The 20,495-nt window shown below is 35.0% G+C and overlaps 1 protein-coding gene across 2 annotated transcripts in view; it reads right to left on the bottom strand.

Annotated features, from left to right (window-relative positions):
* Positions 1–18,377, bottom strand: part of LOC110376748 (uncharacterized) — a 36,568-nt gene extending 18,191 nt beyond the window's left edge. Inside the window, exon 1 of one of the 2 annotated variants that reach the window (XM_049846232.2) lies at positions 17,975–18,377. In XM_049846232.2, the coding sequence (XP_049702189.2) occupies positions 17,975–18,164 (190 nt within the window). In that variant the 5' untranslated portion in view covers positions 18,165–18,377. The remainder of the gene's footprint in view (positions 1–17,974) is intronic. The other variant, XM_049846227.2, reaches the window with a different exon arrangement.
* Positions 18,378–20,495: the final 2,118 nt, after the last annotated feature.

Genomic DNA, 20,495 nt, shown 5'->3' with positions numbered 1-20,495 from the left:
AACATACTAACCGTAAATAGAATACACTGTTACTTTTATATTTTTGAAATTCGCAGGTTTTAATAAATCATTTTTAATCCTCATTATTTTTAATATACCTAGATACTTATTTATTTCTAAGTATATTTTACATATCTCTTTAAATCCTCTGTCGCATAGCTATATTGTTACTGCATCCTAAGATAAGACACCACATAACACGAGATTACGTGCCTCAAGCCTATCTGAGCGTAAGCCTTAACATGGCAGGAGATTGTCATCTCAAGTAATCGTAAGTGCTTGTTGCACTCAGAGGCGTGTCCATGTTATGTCCAACAGGACATTGTGCATATAGTGAGACATGTGTTTGTCAACAGTGGGTAAATATTGAATATCTGTTGAGTAGATGCTGAATGTGTTGTAACATGTTTGCTGCTTATATGTTGAGTATTTGCTTGATTAATTTGATCTCCAAAGATTTTTATTTGAGTAGTTTTAAATAAATAAGAAGATCTTTACTTTTTAATTGTTGTTTCGACCAGTTTTTTAGGGTTCTTTGCAGTAATACGAACTTATTACAATAGTCCGACTGTATAACCCGTTTTCAGATCTATAAAAGTTTCTGTTTACAAAAAAGTAGGTATGTATGTTGGATGTTTTGGACGCTATGAAACCCATCAATGGACGATCCTACAATTTTATATAAAAAAGTTTAAAATTGGCTTCCAATTTAAATTGGCCTTTTAACCTCCATAAGCACACAGGCTTACATACTCCCGCCTTTTTTCATCCGGGCTGATCCTTCAACTTTTTTAATTAACTTCTCATAAAACGTCAGAAAGGTTACTCGTTATCAACAGGCCAGGATAATTAAGATGAGCTTAGTGACTCCTTATCTGTGTCAAACTCGATGTGAATTAGATTACCTGGCTTGTCAGTTTGCTTGTAATTGCTTGAGAGCTTAGGCAAATGAAGGAAATGTATGTAGGTTTTGATAATGTAAGAGCCGTAGAAGACTATAAATGTTTTAGGACTAATATTAGGAAGAGGACAACTTTGTTTGTTTGTAATGGTTAAACTCAAAATTTACTATACCGATTTTTTAAAAGTAATATAGGCTTTTATTTTATCCCAGTACGGGCAGTAGTTCCCACGGGATACAGGTTAAACCGCAGGAAATCGGCTATTGTTTTAATAAAATCAGTTCTAATGATGTTTTAAAATCTGTGGGAACTATCATGTCCCACACTCGATCAAACTTATTAGTATTTTTCCGACCTTGCTGTCACTTGCTTAGGCTGTTGTGTTGTGTATCACTTTCACTGCGATAAGACTGCTCGTGTTATGTTGTAGCAACACTTTTCTTTAGGCCTACTCAGACGTGCTACCGCGACGCAGTAGTTTCGGTGTAGGTGCGTTTTTACAGTAAAGGTAAAAAACCCTGATTGAGCACAATATGCTACTAAGTATTACATTCAATCATTACACACCATTTAAACTCTCAATATTTTTTCCCCAAAAATTGTGAACGTGAACGCACGATGTGCTGTCGCAAGTCTGGACCGACCTTTATTATGTTATGCTATTTTGATACATATAATAACTTAAATTATATTCTGACAGCTGGAATGTTAAAAGCATTTGGTTTAACACTTTTTATTTATGGTAATCATCTTATTTTTTGGTTGGACGCATCTCGGCTATTTTACTCTCACTTTTCTTTTTTTACATGATAAAGAAAGATAAACAAGTGTGTTGATGTGTTGATAGTTACAACAGCTCAATTAAAACAGAAAAACCTAGACCTGTTACTTTTTAGATCTTATCTTGCATTAATAAGTTACCTATTTTTAAAGAAATAGATCAGCTAGTGAATTATAGAGAGGAGCTTACAACACTCATAAACATTCATCACCAAACAATGTAAATAAACCTGCCTATATAAAAGCAGATCAGCATCGGGACCCAGGACTCAATACAGCATAGATAAAATAAAAATAAATTTGAATGTAAACCTACAGTCTATACTTCAAAGCCGAGCTGGCCGTTACGCGTCTCATCATAAATGTATTGCATATTGAATGCTGTTTATCCCTTAACTTACTGCGAATATTTTAATGGAATTTAAGATGTTTTCCAACTTTAAGAAAGTGTATTTAACTTTGTTTAGCAGAGAATACGTGTCAATTTCTTTTTCGGATATCTTAAACTCGTGAAAAGAGACTCGTTTCGGATTTTACTGTTGAAAAACTTATGCAATTATTAGTAAGAATTATTCATATGAGTATTAAAACGAATAAACTACGCAAATAAAAATCTTCAGGAAAAAGATACAAACATACGAATTGAGAGCCTCGTCCTTTTTGTAAAGTTGGTTAAAAAATCTCCATAGAATTAATGGATATTAGGAAGCTTTGAAGAGGCAGTGCCGTCATAAGTCAATGTCCATTGCCCATCCCTTGAAGGTTGTATTCTATTAAGAAAGGGTTCGACCTAAAATTACCATACTTTTAAACGGGAAACAATCAAGGTAAAATCTCTCGGTGGTCGTATTCTGTTATTTTAACATGGCACACGAAACATTAAGCTTTATGTAATCGCGTTGGTACCTAATGTAGCCCAACGATTTAGTGCTTCAGCCTGCCCTTGGGTTCCGTAACACTTTTAATATGGATAAAGGATCGTCAGTCAACAGATGTTATGAGAATGAAAAAGGTATGTGCAATAGTTTTTCGATGAAAACAGGCGCTTTGTAAACACGCACTATTGAATTAGATCTCTTCCGACTTATGTAGAAGAAACAATTATAACAATACCTGTATTTTTCTCTTTGCCGCTATGATAAAAAAATCTACTGAACACTGAAATATTGCTTAGAAAAGAACACACGTTCCAAATAAAATATGGTGAGGTTAATGACCTGAGTACAAAGATAGGAGGCGCCAGGTCAAGTTGGGAATAAGGAAACAAGAATAATTTGAATTGACATTTACTGTTCTACTTAACGAGATGTTTAATTGTTATTACAAAGTAATTAAGCACACAAAATAAATTCCTCTAGATGTTTAAATTGTCTCTAATCAAGAGTGACACCACGTGCAATTTTGTAAAGTTATGAAATATCTTTAAAATATTTTCAAAAGCAAATGTTAACACAACTACTTCTATCTTCTGTCTCCACAGTAAAGTCAATACATAGGTATGGCTGTAATTCCTAGATCGAAATCGTATTCCACTTCTACATAATTTGATTCTACAAACTAGTGAGTCGTCGCCGTTAGCAATTTGAATACTACAGTGTAAGAGGTAATGTATTATTGGTACAGAACTGCAGCTTTGTAAGCATAGGTTAGTACCCTTCAGGTTAGATAGCTTTGGTGATCTTAAACTGGATTTTTTAATAACAAAACTAATACATATGCTAGTCCAGTAAGAATATGATAAACATATAGAGTTCACTAAGAGATTGATTGGTGACTAAATATGGTTATATTGGGAATATTTCAATAAGAATGCAGGCTTACACCAGACAACTGCCACTCGAGAGAAAGATAGTGTGCTCGTAAAACAAGTTTAAAGTTTTATTTTTTGTATTCAGTTTTTACTTTCGCTACTTATCCCTTTTGGTGATATAACAGCGGTGAACAGTGATTTCCAACATTGTACTTACTAGACCGAGCTGTCGGTTTTAGCACATAGTCTCGCATATTTCAAGTGTCCCCTAACACATTACGTTTGTACGTGTCTCAGAGATTGAACTATGAGACCTACGTGTTCTATTGATAGATGCGGGCTAGGTATTTGTTATACGGTAAGATTTATAGGGAGCAATAAGACCTGGAAAAATAGTTCGTCGTCCATCTTGCAAACACAATGTTGGCCTAAATATATTCCAAGACTCCCTGCATCAAATACTGTGTTATTTAATCTGCACTTACCATAAAAGAAAAAGGTAGCATAAAGGCTCTCTCACATCCCAATCTTCGTATGCCATTAGGCCGAGCTCACACAGTTACGGCATATTATTTCAAACGTCTTCGCTTCAAGTGGCTGCAGCCTTATAGTTATTGTTAATGTTATGGTCGTAAGCGTACTATCTAATGTTAACCATATATACGTATGTATGATTATGTTAATATGATCTTTGCATTATTCTATGGCGGAGTATCGGCTATTCTTGTGATTTTCTTGAATTTAAATGACTATTTTACGTTTTATGAGAATGTTATAGTGTAGAACACCATCTAAGATTTGCATTTATGATTAAAGGTATTTTTGTTACATAAACATCAGACTCTACTATTAAAGACATGATCTTAGAATTCTGTTATTAATGGAATAGGTTCATAACCGATTTAGCTAGGTAACGATAGCATTTTTTCTGACTAACAAAGCAAGTTAAACTGGTACTCGAACTAGTGAAAGTGCTCAATGCATCTCAACAATAAGCCCAAAAAAACTATTATGATCGATCCTAGTCGATAACAAATAGTGAATTTAAATTTCATACGTTTCTTTGTTTGTTTTTTTGTAACGTTTGGTGTTAACACTAGCAAGATGTGAAAGTATGGTTTAATTGTGGAGATACTAATGCATCTATCATCTATCAAATACTTTCTGTAAATCATTCGTTCAAATTAAACTATGAATCAGCTGTTTCTAAACGTCTAACACAAATGCCTCCAATTAACATGTATTTATGAACGGAGAAAAAACCCACAACGTGTATCAAAAGTGAGATTCTAGGAATATCCCCAGATACCAATAAATATAAATAACAAATGATACCTGATACCTATTTCTAACCACAAAAATCTTTCTATGAACCATTAGTTTAAGTACAAATGTACGGAAGGTATAGTGTCAGGGTGCGTTTAGATGGGCTTCGGAATTGTTCGAAAGAGTGACCACGGACCTGTTATATCAAGGGCTTCACGCTACACCCACTGCTAGAGAAGTTAACTGATGATTTCCCATTTCGAGCTCCTTCTTCAGAACCTATCAAAATGATCTGATAATGTCGATAAAACACTAAAATAATTTGAAAGGGAAATAATGTCTTACCTAGCTCTTCTTTGCTCGTTGGTCTAACTAATTTATTGATTTACTCTAAAGTCTAAACACATCCTAAGAACATATCTAGAAAAAAATATGTATTTACCCACTGACAGATCTTGCAAATGATTAACCACTCCACACCGGATCGGTGTTCGCTTTTTACACTTATTACCAAGCCATAACGACTTAAGAACCATTACGGTAATACGCAAGGAAACCGCAAAGACTTTCAAAGTCTAATCCGATAGTAAATACTTAGTCTTAATATAAATTATCAAGAACAGAATGAATAGATGTAATTATAGGTTCGGTTTGGGTAATTCCGAAGCTCCAAATTGCTCTACTTTTAATGAATGGCTTATTTTAAATGTTGCGATCGCTAATGTTTTTGTAAGGTGCGGTGTAATGAGCTCATCAGTTAGTCGCGTTTCTTATGATTGATGTTGTCTAAAAAGTTGAATGATTACTGATTAAGACGAAATAAATAAAACAAATCTACTCTACTTTTAAAACTTACGGATACAAGATAGGTACGCGCTCTAAAACTCACAATTAGGTACTTCAGTATTTACCGAATTTCTATCATCATCATCTCCCGAGTCTTTTTCCAACTATGTTGAGGTCAGCTTTCAGTCTGACCGTATGCAGCTGAGTACCAGTGTTTTACAAGGACCGACTGCCTATCAGACCTTGTCAACCCAGTTAACCGGGCAACTCAAAACCCCTTGACAAGACTGGTTGTCAGACTTTCTGGATGTTGACTACCCGTAACGACTGCTAAAAATGTTCAATGAAATCCGAACAATGAGCAACTGAACTTATAAGAAGGTAAGGAAAGAGCCCTTGACCCACCGGTCTAAAGTTATTTTCGTCATGGTAGTTTATAAGGAAAAACTAGTGAATAAATACTTGAGCCCACATTGTGGTTAGAAAGTTGAGTAGGGACTCCAATTGTCCAGTCATTGACCTCAGAGATGACAGCTGATTATGACGTTGCCCTTATCTAAACCTCATATCTGGAGCTATTCATTATCTAGGTAATTCTTAAAGTATAGATCTTTAGCTGACTGCTGACTAAACTGTCAGAAAGTTATGCCCATTTTCTTACTGAACTTTTGTTTATGTACCCCCGTATTTACTCGCTTATATCTCTCCTATGAAAAACCCTACAAACTCCTTTATGTATCAACTCATATAAACATGAATATAATTAAAATGTTTGTGTGAATTTTCGGTAATTTTAAATAGATTTTAAGGGGCTGGATCTGCCTCTTATTTCGAAATAGACTTGTGCAATCAGTAATCAAGCGGAAATGCTTACTAAAGTAGCATAGAAGTAGCTACAGTAATTTACAGTTATTTACTGACCTTTCCGGCTTTCCCGCAATGAGATGGTTAACCGCAAAACATTACTTACAACCTCTTCCAGTTTGTCATTCATTGGTTCATATGATCAGAAATATTCTGGCGTTGATAACTTGTTGACCGAAATGGACCAAACATGACAACAACAACAATAACATTTTCAAAGATGTGTATATCTTACTTTACGATTAAATAATGAACACTAATACTTTATTAACATTAAAATGTTATTTAAAGGTAAGTTTACGAAAGTAATTTAATTTAATTACGTACTAAACCTACAATATACTAATACCTAGTAACCCTTGATCCTATCAAAATACATAAATGTCTATCTTCTGCAATTTATCTGCCTCGGTTATGTTAATTTTATGCGAAATACTAGAAGAAACTATTACGGTCCTCATTAGGACTAGAATAATGAGGTATGTTATATTCTTCCTTAGGACATGAGCACACTGTCAGTATGAGCGAAATCTTAAATATCTAAGATCCTTTCTAAAAGTATAATTGCAAAAGTGAGTTTGTTTGTTGCGCTATCACGCTAGAACTGCAGACACGATTAAGTTAAAATTTGGCAAATATTGTCCTGGAGATGGTTCCTTGACTCCTTTGGAATGCGGACGAAGTCGCGGGCCAAATCTGGTATAGTATATTCTAACAAATACATGTCTGCTACATGCAACCTTTATCTAACTTCTACGCTAACATACTTTCAGTTTATTATAGAGTGTAAAAGCTAAAGCTTAGAAGATTAGCCGTACTCTGCCCCATAAAGCACTGGAGACTTAATTGCTCTCTAAGCAACTCTGTAGAGCAGTGTAACTTGTAGTTACACGATAACACGATTACTCTCAGCTAGTTTGGACACTAAGTTCGAAGCTCTATATGGTGGACGATACAGAAGTTGGTGTCTGACATCGTGAGGATTCAACTTTACAATTTCGGGAAACTACGTCCTGTAAGGCAGTGACCTAGCAGTTACTCGTAGTAATATCTATTTTTTTTATAGTTTCAGTAGTTTTTGAGTGAATCAAAAACAAAGATCGAACTTATCTCTTTATTTAGTTTAGTATAGATGCAGCCTGGGTAAATACCCAGGCTTCATCTGAAAATTGTGGGTATTTACCCACAATTTTTAGTGGTATCAAACTTGTTCACTCTGGTTCCTCACTTTTCAAACTTTTTGTGCCTATTATATTGATTATGTGCCTAGACAAAAAACCTTCATATCAATTCAACAGTCACTCGTGAAAGCTTTACACACGCAATAATTACTTTACAATCAATTAAAAAAGTAAGGATAACCTCCACTCAACAATATTCCCACGTGTAGTCTACGATCTACCTTATCGGAGCCCTATCCTGTTAGTGACCACGACCATGACAGCATTCCTGCACCATTACCAGTGGCCAGACAGGTTGCAGCTCACCTGGTACACTTGTGAGATGAGTCCGTGTCCCGTTTACCTACCGGTTTCAGTGTTGATCATTTTTTATGACCACTTCAACGTTTTATGAACGTTTTCCCTTGAAGTGATGCGGTTAACACCTGTTTTTGTTGCTTAAGCTGGTCTCATGGTGTGTCATGTGATTTTTTTGTGGGTAGATGGACTTTTTGAGAGGTTTTGTTTTTAAGTTTATAGTGTGCCGTACCCACTAAACTTTTAATACGTAAAAAGATAAAGGGAGTGCCTTCATCGCCAAACATCCTTACTAATACTATAAATGCAAAAGTATCTAGGTATAACTATCTGTCGCGCTTTCACGCCAAAACTATTGAACCGATTCAAATGGAATTTGTTTCACAGATGGTCTAGAGTCTGCGAAATGCTACCTTTTATCTGGGCGCGGGAAACAGTGTCCTCGGTACATGGATTGAACTGCGTGGAACAACTGTATCTATATTATAGACAAGAAATTATTTCTTAAACATTATTCGTCAAATAAAAAGCAAATCAGTTTTTCGACCACCATTAACATAGGTGTCTTAGTTTGGCTTGTCGCCAGAATGCTGAGAACAATTAACCTGGCAACCCACTCGTTAACAAGCACTTAGCAAGTTCCTTCATAATGATTGTCTTTCTCTGGTTGCACTTTAGCAATTAAACTATCAACTGATACTTGATCATGTAGAAATGCCGTCTTCAACCGATTTCCCAAAAAGGAGGAGGTTCTCAATTCAAATGTTTGCGTGTTCTTTTTTTTATAGTAAAACTGAAGGTTAAACAAACAAATAAGAAACTACAGGCGATCATAAGTTAGGAAGTAGTTCCCCCAGGACGCTGGCAAAACCGTGGGAGGTGGCTAGTGATAAATGGACCTTATACCAGGAAACAGTAACTACTGCAATTTCCAGTTTACGAATGGGTTCAAGTTAATATTTTATGTAGCTAAACATAAAATACCGAATGGACTCTTGAGATGTTGACCGGTGGAAAAATTTTAACACTCGAGAAATTGTAGTTTTGTGACTAATTTTAGTTGTTTTGAGTTAATGCGAAAGCATTACTCCCATAGTGATTTATGAATGTTTTATATCAAAAAAGAAGAATGCACCTTCAACATCTGTGACTTTATCACTATTAGTTAGCCTATATTTTTAGTTATCGAACTGTAAGACGACCATAAAGTAATCGTGGATCAAACTGAAGAAAAACGAACTGCACAAACGACTCTGCGGATTACAGATAGTGTTTATAACTAACTAGCTGTAGAAGCAACACAGCTATAAGAGTAGAACTAGTTTCTACAATATCTTCCAGCACGTTATCATGCAGCTGATAGACTAAATAGAGTAATTTCAGCGACAAACTAGACCATCCACGACCTCCTTGCACTTTCACTGCATAATACTCTGTGGAAACTAGGACAGGAACAAAAGCTCACAACCGTGACAATGCAAAAAATATACATTCTTATACTTCTTATTTAAAAGTATTTTTGAATATTTTGTGTAATTTTTTTGGTGGTATGATAAAGATTCTATAGTATACTTTCTCTTAGAAGTAATCATAAAAGGATAGTAGGTAATATTTTGGAGTCCTGATCATTATTTTAATTGCCTAATTCTTCTTATATTTAAAACGCGAGAACGTTTTGATTCAATTATGGAAAAATTTTAGGTAAAATGATTAACGGTATGTTAATACTCTCTACTTGCTTTTTTGCGTATCCTCAAAATAATATAACCAGAAACATGATATAAATCTTTAAAAAACAAATTATTCAAGGTTAATGAATATGTTAAATGTGTTTGATAAATCAAACAAATAAAAGACTGACTATAAAATTCACAACAAATTGAATAGCGATTGAATCATGAATCTATTCATAAGATAGCCTGAGGCTTCAGATTCCGGTTGCTATGAAAACATGAATGTGAGTCATCATCACAAAATCTAGGTTTAGCGTCATTGAACATTGCAGATTTTTATCGGCCAACAGTTCATTGGTAACAGACAAAGTCCCCATTCGCTCTTGGCCGATTTGAAACCGGTAACGCGCTGACCAAGCCATAGGAATTAAACTAAAGAAATGGTATTGACGAGCTAAACGGTTTTCTATTGAATTCACTAGAAAGAAAAGTTTCTAAGTGAAATTATTACCTTTACATTAACATTCAACGAAGTTAAAGCTGATTTCACCATATTAGTATGAATACCTGATTAATCGATGATATAAGCCGTTAACGTATACGATGTTTTTCCATAAAAACCTTATAATCAAAAGTCCAAATCTCTGTCGTCCACGTCAAGAGAAATTAGATGATAATTACTGTCTATTTATAGATGAAATTGCATGTTATAAATTATATTTTGATGATTTATATAAACACACGTCACTGGAAAGTTCCAATCTCTAAATTCGTTTGCTCCGGCCGTTGTGCCATAAACGGCAAAAAAGTAATTATAATCCAGTTTAGAGAAGTTGTTTACTTGATTTACATAATCCTCGTACATGGTTTAACAATTAAATTGTTTCACGCAGTATTATAGATATATATTTTCTAACAAAAGTTTTCACTCTCATCTCGCCATTGGGGACCGTCCTTTCTCTAAGAGCGTTGGGTCAGGGTCGGTTAAACGATACTGTGTTCTGAGAGACTTTATGTAATACCATAAATATTCGATTATGTTAATAAGGTACCAGTTTGCTCTATTGATAATATTACAGCAAAAGATGTGTAACTTTCGTTTAAGTGTTGCTTGACTCTTGATATAGAAATAAATAAAGTAGGTATGTGTAAATCTAGACACACGGCAGTGTCTCCGCCAAGTTCGAGCAAAAAAAGCGACACACCGGCCGTGGGTTATATTACACGAACCATTTCGGGCCAAATTCGACCCCCCTGTAACTCAAAATCTATTTTATTTACGCATATCAAATTTCTAGTATCTGTTGAGACCCCCTCACTTATCTGAAATACAAAATTTCATTAATATACCTATTGTAGGTCTTGAGATATTGACGTCAGAAAATCGCTATTTTTACTATACACTGATTCACTTATTCACTGACTCACTCATCAAAAACCTAGACCACTTCCAATGGTCGTATTGACTTGAAATTTGGCATGGAGGTAGGTCTTTATGTCAAGGTAAAGGAAAAAATCTGAAAATGGCCAAGTGTGAGTCGGTTTCAAAATAATGAAGGTGTTTTATACCCGGTGTAAATTTATACCCCTAAGGAACTAAAACGAACTAAATTTATCTATATTTATATAATATATCTTCGAATGGTACAAAGGTTTGTATTTAGTCAAAGTAAAGTAAAAATCTGAAAACGGCCAAGTGTGAATCACTTTCGAAAATAACGAATGTGTAACTTTGATCCACGAACATCTCACTTCTTTTATAGGCGAAGCATTCCCATATTATCGAACTTGGCACTCTTTCACATTTTTGTTTTGGGTGGGTAAAATATGACAGGAAAACAATAGCGAATACTGGCAATTAGAACAGGAAGAAAAGCCGGCCCATCCCAAATGGAATAAGATGAGCATAATTGGACAAGTGATACGGATACCACTTTATTATTCGAGACACGATATTAATCAGAAGCAACATTATAGATATCATTAGAAATAACCAAATAAATTAGTTTTAATTTTCGATACATTTAGATTATAATCATCATTAGAAGACGCCTTACAAGAAGACGGACTAATATTTCAAGCGTAATTGGCACAACTTTCGTCTTCAACAGTAGGTAAATTATAATGTTACACATTTTTACCGCAGTGAAACCGTAACCACGAGGCATAGCAACACTAACAAAATTTAGATACAGAGATTAGCTCATTTTATAATTGTTTGACCACTGTTCTTGCACGCGTTCTTTATAATAAACTAACTTTGTATGAAAATAAAGATGAAAATGACTTTTATTGGAAGAATTACAAACGAGGGCTATGCTAATAGGAGGGCTTAAATTCTTAAGAATATACATTTTTTCATACATTATTTTAATATGAAATAAGAAGTTAGATTAATGTTAATCAAAACTGTTAAAACATGTGAATGTGGTTATGAATTAGTATAAAGTTTTAATAAATCAGAATAAAAAATGCGATTTGTTTTTAAAAGCACTGAGCTTTCTTAATTTTAACTGATATTTAGCTAAGCTCAGACTGTGCCATGCTCACTCACTTCACATAATAACAAAGTACATCATCAACCATTTACAAACAAAACACGCACACAGTCAAACAGCTTCATAATCTGATTAAAAAGAAACTACACAAGTTTACAGAACTAATCTCAAAGAAAACAAACTGAGTAATTGGCAAGGAGACGTTCGTAGATGGTGAGCAACGCGATTAGTTGTGCGACAGACAAGTTCAGCTGCAGGTAAATCTAATTCCCAGTTCATTGCAAAAATGTTCCCAGTTCCCAGTTTACTACTCCGCAGAGACTGTTAATGAACTATTGATCGGTTTCACAATGAGTTTACCTTGTACTTTTAATTGGAAGTCTTGTGTATTTTGTAAGCGAGTTATGTTACACTTCATAATTATTGTTATCTCTCGTTCTTTACATTGGTTTATTGTTTGTAAGCGTCAGAGTATCTTCTCTAATGAATTGTCATTCAACTTCTAGTTGAAAATCTCAGTCTTTCAAGACTTTGCGGTGGTGGCATTAACAATAACTATTGATAAAGAACTATCAGTAACTATCCTTAGTTAACTATTGTTCTATATTCTAGGAATTCAATATCCTATGTAATATTTTGTCGATGATATCATTTATTATACTTTGAATATTATTAATAATTTATGTTATACCTAGTCAAAGAACAATGCAACAATGGTCACTGAAGTAAATATTGTAAGATATTGTGGGAAATTATAACTATCCTTTAGTTACCTATAAAATTATTATTCAAAACGAAACGTCTAGATAATAATATTTAACTTAACTTGTCTTTCACATGGACATACCAACTTAGTGTTCCATGTCTGATATCAGTTACATGGTGACCTAGACTACATAGCAGCGATGTACGCAATTCTAACAAGCTCTGCGGTTCTCATGTAAATATGCAACGGTCTAGCCCGGATCTTATAAGGAAAGGATGTTTCTAACGTGCAGGCAATTTAAATTGAAGTATTTAATGTGAAAAAACTAAAGAATATGCAAGACATACCTACCTAAAATATTAAAACTTGGTGCAGGTATTTTGAAACTTGCTCGAATTTTCCTTTGCTGTAATACTTACACTGTTATCTTACTTATATCGAGCTATATTCCACGTATGGTTATCCCTCGAAACCTGATCATCGTTATCACCTCAGTGTTGCATCTGATAGAGTACCTATGTAAATCTGTTTATATTATTAGGGGTTAAAGTATGAAATTGCCGTTTTATTCTAGTAGGTTTTTGAATTGCCATAGAGTCTTCATGGTTTGAGGTTTTCGAATGGAACTTTTTTCACGTGGTTTCTGTGATGTTTTTCTTTTAAAAAATGTGAAACATTTGATTATCGATGTTCAATTGTTTTTGTTATTCAACTTAAACAAGAAAGATGGATACTGCGAAAATTTGAGTAATTTTTGAATATGAGTTCCGACGCGGGATTGAACGGCAGAAACAGCCCGCAATATCAATGCTGTATTTGAAGAGGTGTCTGCTAAAGAACGCGCCGTGCGATTTTGGATTAAACGCTTTCGTGGTGGAAACTTCGACTTGAAGAACGAGCCATGAGAAAGACCGCCTGACAGGTGATTAACGAGAAATTAAGAGAGACGGTGAACGCCGATCCTAGTCAAACTACCCAGATACCCAGCCGAACACCGAATAATGTTGAAAAAATTAGCAGTAAAACAGCCACGACTCATGAATCGACCTTCACCGCTATTGCTCCATGACAACGCGAGGCCTCATACAGCAAAATAAACCGTTTTAACTCTTCAGGAACTGCAGTTGGAAACTATTCGTCTTCCTCCATATTCGCCAGACCTTGCTCTAACGGACGACCATTTTTTTTTGTGATTTGGACAATTATCTACGTCACAAGAAGTTTCTTCCCAGGAGGCAGAACAAAATTCTTTCACACTGTTTGTGCAGTCTAGATCCTCAGAGTTCTATCGTAAAGGCATAAATGACCTTCTTATTAGATGACCGCAATGTATAGATAATAATGGCAACTATTTTGATTAAATAAGTTTGTTAAAAATTAAAAAAAAAACAATTTAGGTTTTCAGTACAAATCGGCAATTTCATACTTTAACCCCTATTATTTACGTACAAGACATTATCCCTACCCAGGTATGTCTAGATCAGAATGCTTGTAACATAAACTTAGCACAAGTTTATTTTGACCGTAATAACTGAACTAACTGGCTTGCTCTTTGAAAGTCTATGTATCTCATCTTGATGAACATTTCAGCTAAAATACATACATGAATGTTTAGTCTACAAGTGCAGTAACGCCTTTGATTCGAGCTCGTCTTCAGCTAGTGCTTATTAATTAACTAATGCCTGTATAATGAATTGTAATAGCGAACTGCATTGAGATGATAGTGAGGTGAATTTCAACTGTCTAAATATGAATGGATCTTTTGTGTTTTGATATTTAATTGTTGATTTCAATGAAGCATTGATGCCTTTGATACGTATACCTAATTGTCGATTAATCACGAGTAAAACGGCTTGTAAGACTAAAAAATAACTCTCAAAACAAGTTAAACATAAAATATCACCAATAAGGCTCGAGATAAAACATACCCACCACGATATATTAAAAACAGATACAATATCGTAAAATTGCAGCTCCATACATTACACAATATTAATGCATGAAAGTCCTTCTTCAATATTAAAGGTGCGCACACATTATTTCCGGACTGCATTAACATAAAAATGATACGGCTTTTTCATAACTGCGTTTTAAATATTCAAAAAGCAAACAAATATGGTAGACTGAAGTTTTTTGTTTTTATATTCAAAGAATACCTATTCAAATTATTATAAAAACCGATTTTATACCGTTTTAAGATAGGCGCCTACTTTTTTCATTAAGACATCGAAAACGATTTAAATAATTTGCTTAAAGTATTCAAGGCAGCTGGCAAAGAGCTTAAATATAATGATCACTTTCAAATCGACGCGTGACGATCATTGATATCGGATGTTCGCGATAATGCGATCCCGCCTTAACATTTACGACATTATTTATTTGACGTTTTCAATACTTTTTCGGTAAAAAGCATTCATACATATTTATGGGCAGGTATGTCCTTGTTGGAGAACCCCGAAACCTCGATACGTGCCCGAATCGGGTTTTTATTTCTGTTTGTGTCACTGAAGATGAGATGGGAATACTAATCTTGTATGGGAAAGGGGTCGTGACCTTCATAAGATGTGGAAGTGAATTATGGCGATGGGATTTATTGTTAACTTTGTGATTTATTGCCGATACCGATGCTCCTTTCCAATAATGATTAAGGGAGATATAATATCCGGATATCTAACGGCTTAAGGTGAAGGGTGGATCAACCCCTAGATTGCTGCTATTTATTACGGTTAAATAATAAATGTACATGGATTTTAAGTTGTATAACAGTATCAATTTATTGATCCCATGTAATGAGGCAGGCTGGTGTGGTCTTGCACGATTTACCGCTTGATTGCACGTCGGTGTAGCTGCACTTACCTTTATTATGCAATCACGGTTACTATGAGAAAACTATTTTTGGTTTTATTTCAGGCTCATAAGGCTCATAGACAAAACATAAATAAATAAAATATTACAATACTTATAAACTACATACAAAAAGGAAAACCTCATGAAGATTTGAACTTCTCGCAACAGTTATGCTCATTCACAAATACTACGTAGGTAACTCAATGAAACTAGCCCAGACAGAATTTTGATATATTACCAATTAGATTAGTTTTGGAGATAAATTAAACAAATTAATTGAATGAGCACATTTACGCGAATTCTGACAGAATGTATGAATTTCTTAATTTATGTTTAATGAAGCACTCGAGTGATTTAATAATTAACGCATAAGATGAAACACTAAATCCACTTTCTCGTCTAAATAATATATGATTACTTCGTCTGAAGTGAGTACTACAAACGCAACTCATTGGAATTGATTTGAAAACTTTTGAAAGTGGCTTACTGCGAAATTATCTGGAGAAACTTTTCGTGATCTCATTCTATTCAATACTAATGGAACTTTACTTTTATTTGGATGTAATCGACCGCTGTCTTGATTTATCATTGATTCTAATCACTTATGCTACGAGTTGCTTATAAACTTGCTAGGTATTTACTTATATGATGAGGAACATTATTAAATTAACCCTCATCTGAGCATCTACCTTACTACCTACGAAACTACTAAACCGATTATAAAAAAAAATATTCCTCTACTAGGAAGCTACGCCTATCCCCAGGTGACATAGAAAGGTACCTAGGCTATGCTTTGTGCGTGAAGAAGTTCCCCAGGGACGCGGTCAACCCGCGATAAATTACTAGCTAGAAATTAATCAAGATACCAAAATCATTACTAACCATTTCCAATTGCTATGATAAAAGCGATTGGTTAACCAACAGTTATTGTGTTGTTTCCCAGAATTGATACAGAATTACATGTGAAATTGTGTGTCGTAATGCCGCCTGATACAAGACGTATTGGGGGAACTATCGAAATGTCAGTAGGCATACTTTTGATTAACTGAAACTGTATAAATGATACTGAGGAGTTTTTCAGAATAGAAACTATTAGTTTTTTACTTCACGGTTCTGCTGTAGAAAGGCTATAAAACAAAATTTTTATTCTCTTCGAAGTAACATCTAATACCGCATAGGAAGTAACTGCATTAGCAATTGGCAGCCTAGGTTTTAACGCAATTTGCATATCTCTTCACTTTGCATACATATTCAAATGCTTACTTACATCGTTTAAGTACATTGTTAACCTGTAAAATCTGTTAAGGTAGTCTGTAAACAAGTTGGGAGTTGTAAGGCGTCATAACAAGTCGACTACAGAACTTGTTTTCAAGACATTTTTGTTAGACTAACCTATGTGTTTAAAGAGGCTAGATTATAGGAAGCTATGTATAAGAATATAGGAATATTGGAAGCTATTTTCCTTATAAAAGTATGTTTATACAAAAAGTTGCGAGACTCCTACACTACAACATTCTAAAAATATAAACAGATGTGAATTGAAGGTATTTAGGCAAAATAACAATTTCCGAGATTTTTCTAAGATACGAAGCGATGTTTCCGCGATGATATCACCCGTACAATAATTTCAGATAAGAAACAAGCGATCATTTTTCAACTACAATAAAACAATCCCAGCTTTCTCCTTTACGAAAAAGGAAGATGAGTACTTTTATTTTTTTTCCATTAACCGTGTCGGGTGGGCGGCGTGCCTTACGACTCATCTTACTGACCCTTTGGCACAGAACCACTACATGGACACTTGTCGGGTAAATTATAGCCTTTTAAAAGTTCCTGGCGTATTTGGGACGAAAGAAAAAACAGTGTCTTCTTTAGGAAAGCTATGGGTAGGTCGTTACGGTGTCCGTAGGTAATGAGGTGACTAATGTTTGTAGTTTTGCATTAGCACCTATGCTTACCACATTATTATGACTAGCCTAGGAATCCTAGGCTTTGCTCTTTCTGCAGTTGAGTTTTCCGAATTTCCGCCTACAAAGTTAGTAGGTTTTTTAGATTTGATTTTATTTGGGAAAACAAACGATATTTTTTGGAACACACCTTTATATTTTACCGCTCAGCCTCAATGGAACCTAAACAAACTTTGGTGTAGGTATTCTTTATTTAAACGTTCGATGCGTTTTATATGTTTCCGTACATTTCAGCACATGGAATAATTTTCTGAATGTATTTCTGCGATAATATAAGTAGTTATAGGGATTATCCTAGGTACGTATGTATCTATAATATATTTTCTAAGTAAGTAGGTATTAAACAAAAATGATTTACTTTAGTGGAGATTGACATTAATTAAATTCTAATTTAGAAGGTGCTTAATATTGTTATAAGAACACCACTGCAGGATGGTCTCCAAGAATTCGAACTTACCTCCGAAGAAAAATCCTCTACCCTGTTCCTTGCTAGTTGTGGTTTTATCCAGACTCCGGAAATTGCTCCCCGCATGTTGCACTGCACTGATTTTTTTAAACTTATCAGTCGTACTCCTACAATCAACATTCCGTACCAAAACTAATATCACTAACAATATCACTTTGTAACAATCCGATTGCGAGCACATTTTAATCGTTTCATAATTGCAAACAAACCATTCTTTGGTAGAAACAATATTAATTACAATTAATAGTTTATTTTCTTAAATAATTTTCACTTTTACTCTCGTAAAATATTTTTTCGGTTTCGCGCGTAAACTTCGCGCCGGCCATTTTCGCAGTACGCGCGGCGCATGCGCTGTGTCGACGGTCGCACTGTCAATTGGACGCGCCGGTTCTGCGTTCAAAATTATTACAGAAACGTGCCGGGTGATAGTGATCTTATTTATTTGCTTTTTTTACGGCCTTGGCTTTGAGAAAGGTTATGGTCAAATCATAATTAGGGGTCTGCTCTTTATTATCTAACGGAAGCATTATTATAATTTATCTACAAGTTTTTCCGTTTGCCTTTTATGTTTAACTGCTTGCTTACATTCCGAGAACATCATTTTAAATGTAAGAATTACTCTACTTTCATTCAATTTAAATCCCACCATACTGGCAGATATTAATATAAAATGAGGATGTTCCACCACTTTGCCATCAAAACCTGCTTTTCCCGTTCCGTAACTCCCAGGCGAATAAATCTTATCAATTACGTACAGATGCTACGCCTTAAAAGGTGCGGGCATGCGCCAAATTATTTTTTACCTTGATCATCAATTAGGTTATTTTTGTGTAGGCATGCCACTCATCATTTATTAATTTTCCATTAAGCACTGGCTTTTTATTTTATTCAGGTAACGAGCGATCACGATGCCACCAATAAGATACCTACTACGAAAATTAAACCTCTATGCTCGTGCAAGAACGGAGGTCCAAACCTTAACCGATTAAAATGAAATTCTAAAGGGGATAGAAGTACTGGACACAGATTTAGACAACCTTTAATTCAGGTGAGTTAAATATGTAGTCCCACAGGATGCGAGCGAAATCGCAGGAGCTAATTCACGATAAAATATTCTATGAATTCCCTCGGCGTGATAAACCGGTGGCACGAGCCGGCTTTCAGTGTGGCGGACAGTGCGCCCAGGGTAATTGGCCTAATTACTCGTCAAGTATGGCTGCAGCCTGACTACATTAATGACCTGCCTGTATAAGGCACGTCATTCTTCACCATTAACCTTATAGGTGTTAGTAAGCGGGGCCCTACAAGCCTATATGTAAGTAGGTAGGGTATGTACTTACATTTGTAATAGGTTAGTAACTTACAGGAACCTTTTTGTTTATGTCTCTTATTCTTATCCTAAAGAGATATCGAACACCACACAAAACTGTACTGCCACACAACAGTTTTATAAAGAAATCTGATTCACCTTTAACTCCACAAAAAAAGTAAACAAAAAGTTTGTATCAGATTGAGGCGAACGAATATCAGTTTTATTTTTCCTATAAGCAAGTACAGCGGCGTGGAGCGCACGCTTTCTCTAATTGCTTTGGCAGCTCGCGTCCACAGGATGTAGACGCTAGCATTTAGAACGAAACTATTACCTTGATAAGTACATACATCATTACTTTGATGGATTGGTTACTTAAACCATTGCATTAGTTCATTTAAACTAAGTTAAAGAACTTGGAGAATAAGATTTGGAATGTCTTTAAACGCCACACTCGTGGCCACACTGCAGATACAATTACCTACAAATTGTTCGGCGGCCACTGGTGAATGAAAATGTTTCAGGTGAAAGCAATTAGGTACTTCATTCCGTAATTTATCAATTGCACTATAATTAGATATCCTATCTATGAATAGATCTCAGCTATTCTGCACTGTACATACAAATACATAGGTAGTTCACCCTAGCCTAGTCACAACAGTGTTGAGCTGTTGTTCTCATCGTAAGCCGGCTTACAACTACACGCTCCTCCCGATAATTTATTCATTCGAACTTGCTAAGGCTTCAACACGGCAGGCACTCTGCATCAACACAATATCGCACAACAAACTTATGAAGAAACAAAGTTCTCTTCTATAAGACTTGCCTACTTGACTTAGTTGGCACAATATGCAGACACCTAAAATAATTTACTGGTGAAATGAAAATAATGATAAAAAATTATAAACTAACGTATCTTTGAAATAAAGGTTTTGTTTTTGCATTCTTGCCACAAAAAACATACGGCTATGTGGGCTGTGTCTAAGCCTTGAGTTTATCTAACAGGCCCTAGTCTCAACGCCGTCGTTCTGTCTTTTAACACAGAATTTCAACGATTACACAAAACTCCTAGATACTTCAGTGATTCAAATCTAAGACCGCATTCACCAATTACTGTAACAGCTACTATTACCACTAGACCAGCGAATCAGCAGCTAAGTAGTAAAAGGCGCCAAGCTATGAACTAAAGAAAGTGAAACAAAG

The sequence above is a fragment of the Helicoverpa armigera genome, chromosome 18 (assembly GCF_030705265.1).
Source record: "Helicoverpa armigera isolate CAAS_96S chromosome 18, ASM3070526v1, whole genome shotgun sequence".
Lineage (NCBI taxonomy): Eukaryota > Metazoa > Arthropoda > Insecta > Lepidoptera > Noctuidae > Helicoverpa > Helicoverpa armigera.
This window is presented reverse-complemented; position numbering and strand designations above follow the sequence as displayed.